The following is a 15,182-nucleotide window of genomic DNA, read 5'->3' as shown; positions in this document are numbered from 1 at the left end:
CCCTAGTATGCAAACCCCAACAGAAATCCTTTCCACCTGTGCAAAGGCTCCTTTGATCATTCCTGGCAGGGCTGTTGCTCCCACACTTGTAGCCTTCAGAAAGTCAGTAAGGATTGCTTTTCTACTTAAACTTAGGGGTGCAGCAGAGAAGTTGGTGTATATACTTTGCTGGTTGGCCCCTGCTGGGATGGAGTCAAATAAGCCATATATTATGTAGATAGCATATATTAAATCTTAATAAGGGAGATCCTACACAGGGTTTGAAGGGACCATTTCCTCTGTTTGCTTCAAACAACAGAGAAGCTCCCCCCCCCACATTCCAGATCATCTACTCACCTGGAAACCTGTGTTGCAGATGATTTCATTTCAGCATGTCCTTCCTCACACCTTGCCTGCCTGCTGTAGTTATTCCAGATCCCTCTGGCCTCCTTAATCCAGTTTAGAACGTGTACAGGAAGTTTTGTCTAAGGCATATTGTGGTAATCAGCAAGTTGCTTCACAACTGCCACTGCCCCAGGGCAATGCAAAGCAATGCCAGCAATCCAGAACAGGCACTGAAGTTGAGATTAGCTTAGTGCCATGTTACTGTTCATCTTCTGCTGTAAAATAGTCTGAATCCTCCAGAAAATTATTTTCTATATTAAAGGAAACAAACAGCTTGCTATCTGTGATAGGGACCCAGTGATTGTTACTGTAAAGGAAAGGAAATAGGGTTATGAAAAGATTTTAACAAAGAACTGGTACAAGCTCCACGCTACATTTCATAAAGAGCTACAACTTCCCTTCAGGGATACTTGAGACTCACTCAAAGGAGAGTGCAGCTTACTTTACTCAGGAGAGTTAAGCATTACTTACACACTTAGTACTTAGCACACACTGTGTACCTATGTTCGAAGTATGTCAAAGGATTGAATTAGCTGAGTAATAGAACAGCAAGGATCACTTCCTTTAATTTCTCCACTGGGGTTTACACTTCAGTTATGAATTCTGTATGTATTCATGCACTGTATTTCTCAGTGAAATTGTGGTGCCTAGTGCAAGCTGTCATGGATCTTACACTACTGAATTTTAGCCCTTCAGAAAGAATGTGTTTATATTAATAAAGATTTACAACCAAGTGTTGCTTTGGTTCATTTGTTTGTTCTTTCCCTGAGTGGAGAAATTGTACAACTGAATTACTTAACTCTTCTGATAAAGAGGCCAATGTTTTAGGCCACACAGCCTGGATGCTATGAACATGGAACATAATCCAAATCAAATTTTAATGAAGAACTATTCTTTATTAATATTACACAATAAAAAAACATGTCTCACAAGATTTCAGTTACTTTCACAAGCATAAGCACTGCCATGCAAGTGATGATAACTCTCATTAGGGCAGTACAGACTGACTTCCAAGTCGGGCATAAAATCAGAGACAACACCCTGTAATCAGCTGCATTTGATCTTGCACAGTGATTCTCACACATTTTCTTTGGACTGATCAAGTCACTGTATGAAGTAGAGTAGCTGCCTTTTAGGACACTTCTACCAGTGATTTCAGTTATGTAGTAACTGCATTTTAGGGAGGCCAAAAGCCATGAGCAGTCTGCTGACTGGTGGCATTTTCTCTCCTCTCATGTACTGAGTAGCTTCCACCCATCATCCAACACAGTAATTGACTTTGGGATGCTTTCCACTGTTTCCAGGTCTGACTAAAGCCCCCCCAAAGTAGCTATATTTCTTTAGAGAGTACTGATGCAGGTCGGGGACCCCATTTTGAAAGCTCTCCAGACAGTAATTAAACAGGCCCTAGAAAGTAAGCAGGGCAAGAAGAACTGAGCCACTTGAGTCTTAACCTATAGAAGTTCCCAAAATGGAGACTTTACATTCTTTCAGTGGTGCTGCTGGAAAAGTCTGTCTGGAGTGGAGCAATGTTATGATCATAGGCAGCATATTCTGACGCTCCAGTACTTGCCACTTTGAGCTGCTGAGCAGCATGGGTGAGCTGAAAGGCTGCGTCGGGGTGAGCCGTGTCGGGAAGCAGAGTGCACTCCCGCTCCAGCATGTCTGCCACACCTTTCAGGAGGTCCAAAAAGCCAAAGGCCAGAGCTGCCTTTCGTAAGCGATTCAGTTCCTGCAAAGAAGGAAAATGCCTTTTAAAGCCACTATGAGCCTCTCCACAAAAAGTGGTTTCTTGCTTCTTATTTTAAAGGCAAGCTTCTTCACTTGAGAGGAAAATAACCAGAGTGATCAATTCAGCTGCTGGAAACTGCTGAGCCACTCATGAGATGAAGGTGCTTTAGGGCTGAAGATGGTAGTGGCACAACTGAAGAGTTGGTTTGCCCTTGATCCCTTCCTATAAATTTCCACTTCTCCCTTTTGTGCTGTTGTACCTGCCTGTTTTGGCTGTGTCCCAGCAGAGGTGGCCTCCAGCTCAGGCTTCACTGACTGCTGCCTTCAACTACAGTATCCAGCAACATGTATCTATATTGATTTTTCTTCACTATACACTGACCAGTGCTTATTCATGCTTGAAGTCTCTGGGGCTACAATATCAAACTGCTTCAGCACTAAGCTTACAGGAGGAACAACAATTTCCTCCAGCTACAGCGTAGATCATGGATTATTACAATGTGGCCACATGTGCCTGGAATTTGGTCTTTCTCCACTTCAGTTGCAGAAACAATACAGGAAACATTTTCACTCACAATTGTGTTGCTATTTCTGTCTGATCCCAGTTTATTTCTACCTGGACAACAGCATAAACTCTGCAAAGAAGTTCACCATGGAAGTAGCAAGGATCATGTAAACGTGACATGTCTTTGCCACCCTGGCAGAGAACATGGTGGAAGAAAATCAGACTCCCTTGTCTCACCCTAACTAGTCTGTAAAATAGACACAGGATGTCTCCTTTACCATGTAGGTTTTCACAGAGCCCTAACAAGCCTCCACAGAACATACAGTATGTGTTCCCCTGTCAAATGCACCACTACCACTCTGGACCAAAGCTGGGCAGCCTGAAATGTTACTCACTTTATAGAAGGTCTGAGTTTTTTCTGGGAGTTTCCTTGCATTTCTCAGGATCTTCTGTACATCTGTCTGCAGGAAAGACAAACAAATACATAAAGCTCTTGGCAACTGCTGGGGAAGCTGCAGAAGAAACCCTCCACTATTTACTGACAAATGACCCTGACATTGACAAGACTGCAGCACACAAAGGCTCCAACAAATGGTCATTATACTAAATCCAATAAACTAAGCCAGATGCTACACTAGAGACACAGTTTCATTAAACAAGTTATGCTTTCTGATTGCATTTTAATCATGACATTTTAAAGAGGCAGTTTATTAAAATGAAAGAAAAGCAATAAAGCAATTGCATTAAACAGACAAGACACACACAGACTCCACTTTGCTGATAAGATGGCTGCTGCTGATGAAAGCAAAGCATCAAGTCCAAAACTCATCTCATTACCTGGAGGCCACTTGGTTTAATCCACACGGTAACATTCTGTGCATAGCTGCGCTTGTTCTTGGGTTGCAAAGGGAAAGGGCTCTTATTGTCATCCTCTCCATAAGGATTTTCTTTTGCATCTGGTAGAAAAAAGAAAATAAATGGACTTAACAACTAAGATCTGGCAAGATCCTTCTCAGAACACTCAATGTGTAAGAGTTATTCAAATGAGCATGACCAGTACCTGAAATGGGTCCAAGCTGTGCCATCTTCCCAAGCCATGGAAGGGGCTCAGGACCAGGTTCAAAGAGCGACATCATGAGGTTTGATTTCTTCTTACTATCAGCTTGTGAATAGAGCATTCCATACCACTCTGGCCTATTGAAAAGAGCAAATCCCAAAGGCTGAATTCTTTGCCTAAAATCTGCTGCCCTCCCACTGTGTGGAGGCTCATTATTTGCAATTTCTACTGGCAGAAACAAATCAGCAATTAAAACCACACAGCTTTGTCTACCAGTGCTGAGCTCTGTACAGAACACATATAAATAATTTACAACTAAAGCATCAATGAGCAAAGTAAGAGATTTCTCAGGCAGCCATCCAGGCCCATACCCCAACTGGACGACAGCCACCATGCCTTCCACTTTCAGGCTGCCATGTAATAAAACACAGAAGTTGGGGATTTTCCCAGCAATCTGATTAGCTGAATTCTCATCTTCGGTGTCATCGGTGATCCCAGGTCCCACCTCATCACCTTCTGGGGAAGAATAAAAGCAAGCAAAGAGATAACATGAGGATAAATTCAAACACACGAGTTCCATTTCCATGACACCACCCTGTATTTTCTACCATGCAGGAGTTAATTAATACTTTTGTAGAACAACCAGCTGCTAAACGGGCTGTTTGGGCAAAGCAGCACTAATAATGTTAAATCAGTATTGCCCCCCGTCCTACTCACGAAACAGAGTTACCAAAAAGCTGCAACTAAAACCTCAGCTTTGAAGAAATCAGAAGTGAAATGAAACAGCACAAAGGGTTTGGCAACAAACACACGTCTGCCTCTGAACCAAAAGCATCCTGAATTTCAAGTTTGCCTCTCCTATGCAGTTTGCAGCCACAATGAGAAACTGACTTGGTTTTAGCAGCTGGAATACAGCTGTGATTTAACTGTTGATAGCTTCAAAGGAGAAAGGCCTATACAGAGATGAAAGCATATTTGGAGCTTGCTTTCTTCTTTATCAAGAGAAATCTCACTTTCTCTTTGCTCTACTCCAAGGCCATGACAAATGAGGAAATCCTTTTTACCACAGGCTGCTGCATGCAAGTAGCTGCAAGTCAGTAACGTGCTGCTTAACCATCCTCAAAGCCTACACCAGTCAGCTGTGTAGATGCAATATCCTTGGCCCCAGTGAGCAGCAATTAATGCTTAAGAACAAGTGAGCAATCTGGTTGCGATTAAGATCAGATTTTTCACAACAACACATCATTCTGAGGTGTTAAATATTCATCTTGCACCACAGATTTTATATCCCATGATTATATTTAGCTTTAAGTGTAGCATGTTCTATTAATAATGATGCCATAAGGATATTGTTCCCTCTATTACATTTCTAAAGAACACAGTATTTCCAGAGAGTTCAAGGTTTTCATTTTAATGTAACCACATGAACATGTCTTTAGAGGCATCTCCCATTTTGATACAGTAAAGGACCTGTGCTTCCAGTCTAATCACAGGCACCACCACAGACACCACAAGGGAAGCTTAAAGCAGGTTTTGCTAAAAGATACAGAACTTGCTCACCTCTGTTAAGTGCAATGGGCAGAACCAAGTGTCTGGACAAGACAGGAGGGCTAGAAATGTCAGCTATATCTACAAACCCAACGATTTCTAGATCTGTGGGGAGACAAGAGGTTTAAGTCAGGTTTGGAAAAGGCTGTGTTCAGAGTCAATTTAACATTACCACTTCTTCCACCACTAAGTTTTCTAAGCAGTGACAAGAGGCAGCCCAACAGAGCCCCAGCCTTGACTAGGGTGTCTAACAAACATTCTTGCATAATACCATGACACTTCAAGATGAGAACATAACTTTCATCACACTCATACTGCTGTGCTGCAAGGCAAATACAGAACTGTGCACATTGTTTTTTACACTGCAGACAATCCACTGCCATTTTATGCATTCAAAATAAGAGAAAACAAAGGACTAAACCAAACCCAGCCCGTTTTGCAGCTGGAACTAGGGAGCACAGCCTTCTCCTTGACAGCCCAAGTGAAGGACCTGGCTCAAAAGCAATTCAATTGATTTTTCTCATAGCTGAATAATGAACACCTGATTAAAGCCATGGAGGAATTCAGGGGCTGAGCACACCATAGGCTGCATTTTACTGCATACTGAGCAAAATTTCCTTTATGCAAATTCCTATCTTTGGAATGATCAGAGGAACTCTAGGACTGAATGTAACATAAAATCTCCCTCATCAAGGTACATTGTGTCTCTTTTTCTTTGCTTTTGCTATTTTGGTACAGACACACTCATTCCTATTTAAACACTATGCAGCTACAAATAAGAAGTGATCACCCCCCAGATGAGAAATGGTTTTGTTCGCTGTTGCAGATTTAAAAGCCCCAAACAAATCAAGGCAATGTTGGTGGCAGGGAGTTCTGGGTTGCAGTTCCCTTCCTTGGAGGATTTTATCACTACTGTGTGTTTATTCACATGCAAGCTGTGCACGTTTTGTTGATGAACACAGGAAAAAAGGAAGTCCGCAGGACAGATGCAGGAAATTAAACTGCCAGAAGAGCCAGAAACGCAAAAAAAAAAAGAAACTATCCAAAAGGACACCTGGGCATACGATCTAACCAAGCTGCTCTCTTTACAAGTCCCAAATAGGTCTAAGCCAGCAGGAACTCCCATCACATCCCTTGCTGATTTAGCCATATTAGGCTGTGACTGAGGATGCCAACCTTTCAAGAACCACAGCACCTGACTGGAAAGAATAACAAAGATGCCTGTGGCCACGTGCACTGCTGAAGAGCTGAGGGCAATTCTGATGCTACAGTTCAAACTTAATTCTTAAGGCAAAGCAGTGAAGTTCAGTGTATTCTCTCCCAGAAGTGCACCTCACCATCTGCAAGTCACAGGGATGGGCTATCTGCTGTGTCCACTACTGGGAGGGCTGATAAAGCATTTCTCTGCACAGCTGTGTTCTAGAAGATCTTAGTATTGGCAAGAAGCGTCAGGACGAGGGACAACCTATAGACAGAGATTTCCTAAATCTCAGCCTTTACTTGTGCCCTTTTACCAGGTACACATGGCTGAAATAGGATGATGTTCTTGTCCCCTGGTGCCACATATACCAAAATATTACACAGTCAGCAATTGATCCTTGAAGAGAAAAAGTGAATGAAACAGTAACTATATAGGAAAAGTAGAAACTGAATGGATTTAAGTAAAAAGGCAATCAAAGATTTATTACCTGTATTAATTGCTTTGGGAACAGGGTCTATTTCCTCATCTATAATGAAAGGTTCTGGCCTGGGAAATACTTGCACATCAGATGTTAAGTGGCCACACTTGAGAACAGCATGGAATGGTGTATAAGCCACGTCTATTAGCTTTCTAAAACATGATCAGTTGTTATTAAGGAAAAAGTAAGACATACCAAATGAAAACAGTTTGTCTAAAGCACACTAACTTGTATCACAAAACTTTCATCTTTTAACTACAGTTAAATCACTAGTTCTTGCATTGCTAAACTACAAAACAAAGCAGCGTATTATCACACAGATGGCAAACTAACAGCAACTGTGGAAATTAGTATCTTCTATCTACCAACCATAAACAGATGCCATAATTTGGTTACATAAGGATTAAATAATAAATATTGACCCCAACCAGTGAAGGTCAAGGTGAAAATACAGTTAAGAAGATCATAAATTAAAATGTTAATTAAAATACCTCATATCATTATATTTCTTATTATATTTGTTTTCCATTACAGATACTAACTGGAAACCTTCACCAAGGTGTATTATCTACAAGTCTACTAACCCAAACATCGACTGCACGTTCTTCAGGCAAAGGGGCCCATCAATGGTGAAAATCTGCCCTTCCCCATTGTTCAAGTCTATGAGCCGCTCCAGGCAGTCCAAGGAATCCGTGCTCTGAAGCTGTAAGAAACCAAAGTGAAACGTTTTGTGTTTTCTTTTTACTCTCTTTATATGAACCAGAATATTGTCAGAAAATGCACACGACACAGCAGAAAACCATCTGACTGGATGCTCTGAGGACTTCGTGTCATCTCACTCCCTTCTGAGTACACCAATATTCTTGGTCTCTCTTTCCCAGGAAATGTGCTCCTTATGTTGCATTTATATGAGATCAGACACAGCGTTTGGCCTAGCAACAAATCACCATCGAATATCTCGAGTTGGAAGAGACCCATAAGGAACATAGAGTCCAACTCCTAATACATTGCTTCAGCATATTATGTTCTGCTTTGAAAGCAGGTTAAGCAACCAGAAATCCCAGAACCTCAGTCTTCAAGAACACAGGAATGCCTTAACTAGTACAAGATTTTATTGGTAATGATAAGATTCCAGCTCCTTTGGGACAATACAGTTTTTAGGAGGGAAGGCAGATAAAATTCTTGGTGAGAAGTTCTTACAGAATTGTGAAAACACCTAAACTTGTCACTGATAAAGATTTTAATCATTTTTCCAGTTATTCTGATGTGTAAACAGTGCTTCAATCCAGCTTAATCAAGAAGATCACCTTTGAGAGAGACCTTGAAGCTGAAATATCTATTGCACACACAAGTAGGAAATCCTTCTGAGGGACAGAAGAATATAGGGGCCAAGTCAAATGCAATACTATTGCTAAAACCTAATGTAAGGAACTTCAGTCTTCTTTTTAAACATGTTTTATTCACCAGAATTCTAACAAATGTGAAGAGTCTTAATGCTGGTAGTTAAAAGTAGCTGAAGAGAAAGCAGTCACCTTTCTTTCAAAAAACTCAGGGGAGCTGGTTTGAACACTGGCTTGGTGACTATAGAATTCTGCTCACTCACACTTCTACATAAAGCTATCGTTGGTTTAAGTGTTGAGCATCTTTGCAATAGAAGTAATTTATTCAAGAAAAGCCCCCCAAGGCATTCAATGTCATTAATGCAGTAAAGGTAATAATACAGACACATACAAATTGTATAATATTCCCCAGGGAGAAACTGGCATGATTTATGAGATCATTATAATAATGGAAATGCACTAGGTAATAACAGTGCAATAAGAAACTTTAAAAAAGATACTACCATTACATGTCACCAAAGAACCAACACTTAAGCACCGGAATATCAACTAAACTTTAAAACCAAGCACAAGAACATCAAAGTATGTTTTGTGCTGACCTGATCATTAGTTCAGAGAAGACCAATAATTATCCAGTGCAACAAAGAAGAAGGTACGTGTTAAAGACATCACCTCTTCGAGATTTGCCATGCACATGACATACAACTTGGATGGGAAGGGGAAGGGCAGTGGGAAGCGGTTGTTTTCACTCCGCTGGTTGTGAGTAGCTAGTGAGTGCCGCAGGGAGCCTCTGCCGATGCCCAGGCAGCCATCAGTGACAAGAACAACCTTGAATGAAAGAAGATGGATTAGCAATTCCAAGCAAAGACACATTTCTATCTGCAGAGGGCAACTACACACCAACACATTCCAGCAGCCTTCCTAGTAGCATGCAGCTCTAGACTGAAAATCCCTGCTCACGTGGGATTTCCTCCACAGAGATGGGGAAAGAATTGCAAAAGTTTCCAGAAACAGATAGATAAATGAGAAATTGAAAAATTAACCACTGCAATTTAAACTACGTGCATGGCAAATATACACTTCGCTGTAATTCGGCAGTTAGATAGAAGATAAAACCCATTTCTTTTACAGAATCTGGAGGGCAACTCAACTTCCACTGCAAGCCACAGAAGCCATACAAAAGGTTGTATTAATTACCCTGATTCTTTGCAAACATTCAGCTGCAGGATGCTCTCATTCTGCAACAAAACTATCAAAGCTAAAATGTGCGTTTTTCCATTCAGTTGCCATGTCCAGAGTCACTCCTTGTGGAAACCTGGAAACCTGCACTAATAGGTTACACTGATTAATGAAACCATTTACACTCAGCAGAGACCTACAGAGCAGTCAAATAACTGCTCTTGCAGCACTGCACAGCAACAGCAGGCATTATTTTTGGCTGAGAGGTAAGGAAAATCAAATCCAATTGAAACTCAATGTGCATCTGCTACATTCAGATATGTATTCTCTCTTCATCTTCCGTCTCTTTTGCAGTCTTTTCAGTTTCCAGATGAACTGCTGCTCACCAGTGATGTTTTTCTCTTTTACAAGACTCTGCACAGTACATTCCCCACCACCTTTCCTCACCCCATCACCTGAAGTTCCAGTAAAATGAGCCATGACACAAATGAGAGACCAAATTGTTGAGGTCTAACTATGCTCGGTTCTTCCATCTTTCTAGTTCTTTGCTTTGAACGTCTGCTTTTCCAAGGTGACTTTTATCCGTGTTAGATTATGAAGCACTGCCTAGCAATAAACCTCTATCCTTTTTCTCCTTAAAGAATATTGCTTGAGACATCTTCCTAGTTCACTAAGCTGCAAAATTACTGACCTTAAATCCTAACTGAAAGACTAACAGACTCTTAAGTGTCTCAGCAAACAGAGGGCTGAAAGCAGACACTGCTATAAGTAAATTCAGAAGGCTGACAGCTGCAAAGGGTGAATGGAGTGTGGAAGCAGATGCATGTCAAATGACTCACTTGGGAAAGAAGACAGTTCAAAACACACTCAGCAGCAGTCCCATGCTCTTGCTTGAGGTCTGGAACTGTTACAAGCTCTGGAAACCGTGAGGTACTAAAGCAGAAAGGTTATTGTATGCGTGACTATACCCTTTCCAAACTGAGTGAGGCTCCTGGGATGGAAGATTACACCCAGACCAAATGCCAAGTCTGCAAAATATCACTCTGGGGCCAGATTTTATAATGCACTCCACAATCCAGCAGCAGTTTTTTGCTGCTGAGTATTTTAATAAAGACACACTTCTGTTCATAGTTCAGATACATCCAAAATCCTAATTCTCTGTCTTCCCGTAGCACCAGCGCGCCTGAGAGTATTTGAAGTTTTCATATTACATTTACATTTCTATCTGTAATTTACAGGGAGCACCAACTATAAGCTAGATCCCAAGAACAGTGAAATCAGTGGTACCTGGCAAGGAATTGCTGCACCCCATTCCTGCTGGACAATATTGCAAACCCCCAGCAGCGCTGACTCTAAACAGGTTTTGTCATAATCATCCATGTTACTCAGGGCTTCCTGAAAAGACAAACACCACTGTCATTGCTGCATGAAGGGTCCAGGAAACATAATTAGGTAAGTTATCAATTAGAAAGTTATTCACATTTCTGTGGCAAGTCTGTATGTTTGCTTTACATTACAACGCAACTGCACTGTTACACAATGCAAAGTTCTTGTGTGTGACCTGCAAAATTAGAGAGGGGAAAAAAAAAGAAGAAATAAGAAAGGATATCATGAGACCACGACAGCTGATTTTGAAGGTATTAGTATTATAAAAACAGTTATTTAAGAGAAAAAAATCCTTTGCATGTCTCAAAGAGACAGGAAACTCACAATCTGAAGCAATGCCCAACATGAAACATTCTGCTCAGAAAATCCTCCCAGGTATCAGAACAACTGTAACTTTATTCAGGAAGTAGAGCACAAGGAGCTTGTCTCACAAAAACTCTTTGGCAGAAAGAGTAACAGAATCCAAAACTCACATCTGCATCCTGTTCCTATAACCATAAACCAGCTTTTCTCCTTAAAATGAAGAATTCACACATAACACAGCATCATAAGAAGGGTACAGATGTAAAACTAACATGCTGGAGGAGCCTGGCTGGATTCCTGGCTTTCAGAAATTCCACAAATCAACTCTTACAGAGACAAAGAGAATGTACTGCCTTCATCTGCAAAACGCAGATTTAGCAGAGAATATCTTTTAAAGTCTGTATGTTCCAGAAAAGACAAACCCAAAACACGGTGCCTTGGGACAGCAACATGTCATTTCATCCTGATAGTATACATAATGATCAGACACATATGTATAATTTTTACTTGTAGTGCCTTACTGTATTCATGTGAAACTTCCCTCTTGGACTTTCTCCTTCCCATTTCCTCTCAACTTCCCATCACATCTGTGAGGCCTAAAATCACTGACTCTCACCGTGCTTCAACTACTACATACTGTTAAAAGCACCGTCTCTCTTGAGTCAAATCACTTGACTCAAAACCTTTCTAAATGGTCCCATCTGCTGCATCAGTTACCAAGACCAAATCAACATCTACACACAAAACCAGGAATGTCACAGAACCACTTTAAGAGCTTCATCAGGGAGTCTTTTCCTCCATCCCCACTTTTAACTTAATTGGCCACACTCCGGTGGTGACCTGAAAAGTAGCTAAAGTAGTAAAAGTAGCAAAATGTTTCAAATGCATTGATTTCACCTATTGTTAAAATAAGGGTAAACCACTGTGATACAAGAAGTCGTGCGCAGGATAACCTAAAATCACTCAATTTCACCATGATCTGGCAACATGCATGGGGCTTTGTTTTGTTTTCACGTTGACAGCTTGCTGCTTGTGTGCTTCAGGCACCCTACCTGGAGCGTGTTGTAATCTCTCGTGAAGGGCACCATCAGCTCCCAGAGGGATGAAAACACCACCAAGGCCGTGAACTCCAGCTTGTAGTTGGTTGCCATGTGCTCGAACAGCATGGTGAGGCCATGGACAGCCAGGTGCTTCCGCTGGTATTCTTCAGAGCCCTCCACCGATACCGGCCGTGTCATAGAGAGCGACACGTCCATCACCACCACGGTCGGCATGATGAGCTGCTCCTCTCTGCTACCCACACGGAGAACTCCGAGCCCCTGCACGGAGGAAGAAGAAAAGGCCACACATGACTGCTGAAGCTGCAGTTATGGAGGGATGCATCTCACGCTCTCCCTCGGGGAGGTGGGGGAAGCCACAATTACCCTTTTGCCCACCAAAAGGTGGGATTTAGCTCAGATTAAGCCAACAGACCCGCTCCTGAACCACACGCAGCATAACCAACCGGCTGTACAGGCCTGGAAGCGGCGAGCGCGGCCGCTTGAGCCTCGATGGGGGAACGCGAGCAGCAGCGGCACCCCAGGGCCGAGAGGAGCGCCCAGCACGGAGCCAGCCCTTCCTCCCTTCCTCCCTTCTCCCCCTCAGCGCCGCCTCTCCCCGCAGCCTTCCCCGGGGACAGCCCGGAGTGTTCCGAGGGGAGCGGGGAGCGAGGCGGGCGGCGGAAGGGAAATGGTGCGGTTCAGCCCGCTTCCGCCGCCATGGGTCCGTCACGGAAAGCGTCCCCCCGGAACGCCGCGGCCGAGGCGAGAAGGGGCCGGGCCGCGCTGTGCCCGCGGCTCCACATACGGCCTCGAGGTGGGGGGGAATGGGAAAAACGGTCAGGAAAAGCAGGAAAAAGCCGGTAATAATGCACTGACTAGGGACAGAAAAACAGTTACATGCCAATAGTGGTGGAAAAGTACCGACACGATGTAAGGACTGCTGTGCACAGTGTATGAAGGCATCCCCATTGGCTTATGGGCCTCCTCCCCATGCTGTAAGTGTGGGAATAGTGATGGGGGGGAGTTCTTAAAACTCCATGGTAAAACTCTTCCTTCAATTGCTTTAAAATTATCAAATCATTATTTTCTAACCAATCTGCTGATTGGATTTTTACAGCTATTAAGTCTTTGGCCAGGAATGTTATTTCTTCCTGTGCAGAACTGCACCGTATGAGTTCCACTCAGTACAAAAGGGTTGCTGACACCATCCTCAGGTTGCTCTGCCAGCACAGGGCGTTGCACTGTGCCTCTGCCTCCATGGTCATGCTATAGGAGCTAAGGGATTTTTGCAGGAGACAATGAGTTTTAAACCTCCCTCTGGCATTGCAAAATAGACATGGCTGAAGATGAAGCTACATGCAAGTTGTCTTGTTTAAGGGACCAGTGCTGCATGCAGAGGAGTGGTGTGATTTACCCCGCTGCTCTCTTCCATAGCAGCCATGAAAATGACACGTGTCTCACAGTTGGTGCTTTCATCTGGTGGTTTGGAATGGAGATAATCACCTGTCCTCATATTGTGAATAACCTGTAGACAAAGATACTGGCTTCAGAGATAGACCCAAATCTATACAATACTATTTAATCTTCTTAGGGACTGCAGGTATTAAACTGGATTGGCTGTTCCTCCACTAAGATGTCCTTCACACCTGACCCTCCTTTGTATTAGGACTCCATCAGCAGAGGCTGCGTGAAAATGGGATCATTTTCATCTGCCTCTCTCTTCAACAGCATCTCCCATCTGGCTGTTACGTGTCAAAGAAGCTTCCAGCACTACACTCAACCCTTGGTACTCCTGTTCCTCTTGGACAGCATCTTTGGGAGGTAAGCTGTGGAGGTTCATTTGATCGCTCCAGATCTCTTGTGATTGAGACAGTCCAACCAGTGAGTAAGGAGCTGGTCAGGAGCTGACCTCTAACAGAACTGCTAAACTTACAAGACTAGAGGTATTGTGAAAGGCTGGAGAGCTCTTACAATCGATCTCAGCTTTGGATAAGATTCTGCTTGCAAAAGGACTTTAAAGCAGATCATTTTGGAGAGAAGTAAAACCAGTGTTTAGATAGGAGTTTGTGCATACGTCTTCTGTTCTCTGTAATTCTTTTTACTTTCATCTTTGTTAGGAAGGGTAATTTTCTAATACCATGCAATTTGTTATACACATTATCCAGTTCCACCATATGCATGTTTATGTTCGTTTAACATATGAAAAGCAAAGCTTGTATCATCTATTTATCTAGGTACTCCATGACCCTCTATTACTGTTGACTTAGTGATCCTCCCAACTGTATAAAAGAAGATAATAATGCCTGTCTTGCAAGAAATTTAGGCTGATTACTTCACTGGGTGTTATGCAAGAGGGTAAGTGTGTGCTAACTTGCATGAAGAGCTTATCTGAGAATGGCTTACAAGACTGAGATTCACATCCAGCATAAGAATAATGTAACATTCCCACTCAGGGGAAAAAATAATCCGCAAAGAGTGATATTCTAAGGTATAATATTGAAACAGTGCTAAAGGGTACATTCTCTCCAGCCCCAAATCACTGTCTCCATACTGCCACAGCTGCAGACTCTGTCACTCTGGCATTTACAATTTCTCTCCCTTTCTAAATGCTATTCAAATAATTATGCAAGATATGCTAATTATCCCCTAATAAAAGGTATGATTACATTTCACTTTGCCAGCTCTGATTTCTACAGAAAGGCTTGAAATGATGTAGTCATAGAAACAAATGGATGCTCTGCATCCTCAGTTTTACTAGAACCAAATCTTGCTCATGCTCTTCTCAAACTAAAAGAAAATAGCTCACCACTGCTTGGCTGGTATTCTGTGGGAGTGCAAAGCTGGAGAGCCATGGAGCAGCATAGCTGGGGATATCAACCAGTTTTCATCCTCCTGTTGAGATTACTTAGGTGAATAGCTGGTCTGTTAGGTGGGAGGTTTTAACAGCATAATCTTGTCTTCAGAGCATCATCTTTACCAGCCCTTTAAAGTAGGTTCCTTGACAGAAGCCTCTCCACCTGCAGAACATCG

General features: G+C 42.5%; 1 protein-coding gene across 2 annotated transcripts; it reads right to left on the bottom strand.

Moving 5' to 3' along the window:
• Positions 1–1,256: 1,256 nt before the first annotated feature.
• Positions 1,257–15,175, bottom strand: INTS14 (integrator complex subunit 14). Of its 2 annotated transcripts, none has more exons than XM_061446605.1 (12): positions 14,959–15,175; positions 12,165–12,431; positions 10,711–10,818; positions 8,917–9,072; positions 7,489–7,607; positions 6,914–7,056; positions 5,238–5,330; positions 4,049–4,193; positions 3,681–3,814; positions 3,458–3,576; positions 3,016–3,081; positions 1,257–2,116 (listed from the first exon to the last, which is right to left on the bottom strand). In XM_061446605.1, exons 2-12 carry the CDS (start codon positions 12,384–12,386, stop codon positions 1,865–1,867), a joined length of 1,557 nt encoding a protein of 518 aa, XP_061302589.1. In that variant the 5' UTR covers positions 12,387–12,431; positions 14,959–15,175; the 3' UTR covers positions 1,257–1,864. The 2 variants fall into 2 exon arrangements, with proteins under 2 accessions (XP_061302589.1, XP_061302588.1); XM_061446604.1 differs by lacking the exon at positions 14,959–15,175 and adding an exon at positions 12,537–12,729.
• Between the last annotated feature and the right edge of the window lie 7 nt (positions 15,176–15,182).

This window comes from Pezoporus flaviventris, unplaced genomic scaffold, assembly GCF_033815535.1.
Source record: "Pezoporus flaviventris isolate CSIRO_AGI_PZ_B2104156 unplaced genomic scaffold, CSIRO_AGI_Pfla_v1 ptg000006l, whole genome shotgun sequence".
In the NCBI taxonomy this organism is placed as follows: Eukaryota; Metazoa; Chordata; class Aves; order Psittaciformes; family Psittacidae; genus Pezoporus; species Pezoporus flaviventris.
This window is presented reverse-complemented; position numbering and strand designations above follow the sequence as displayed.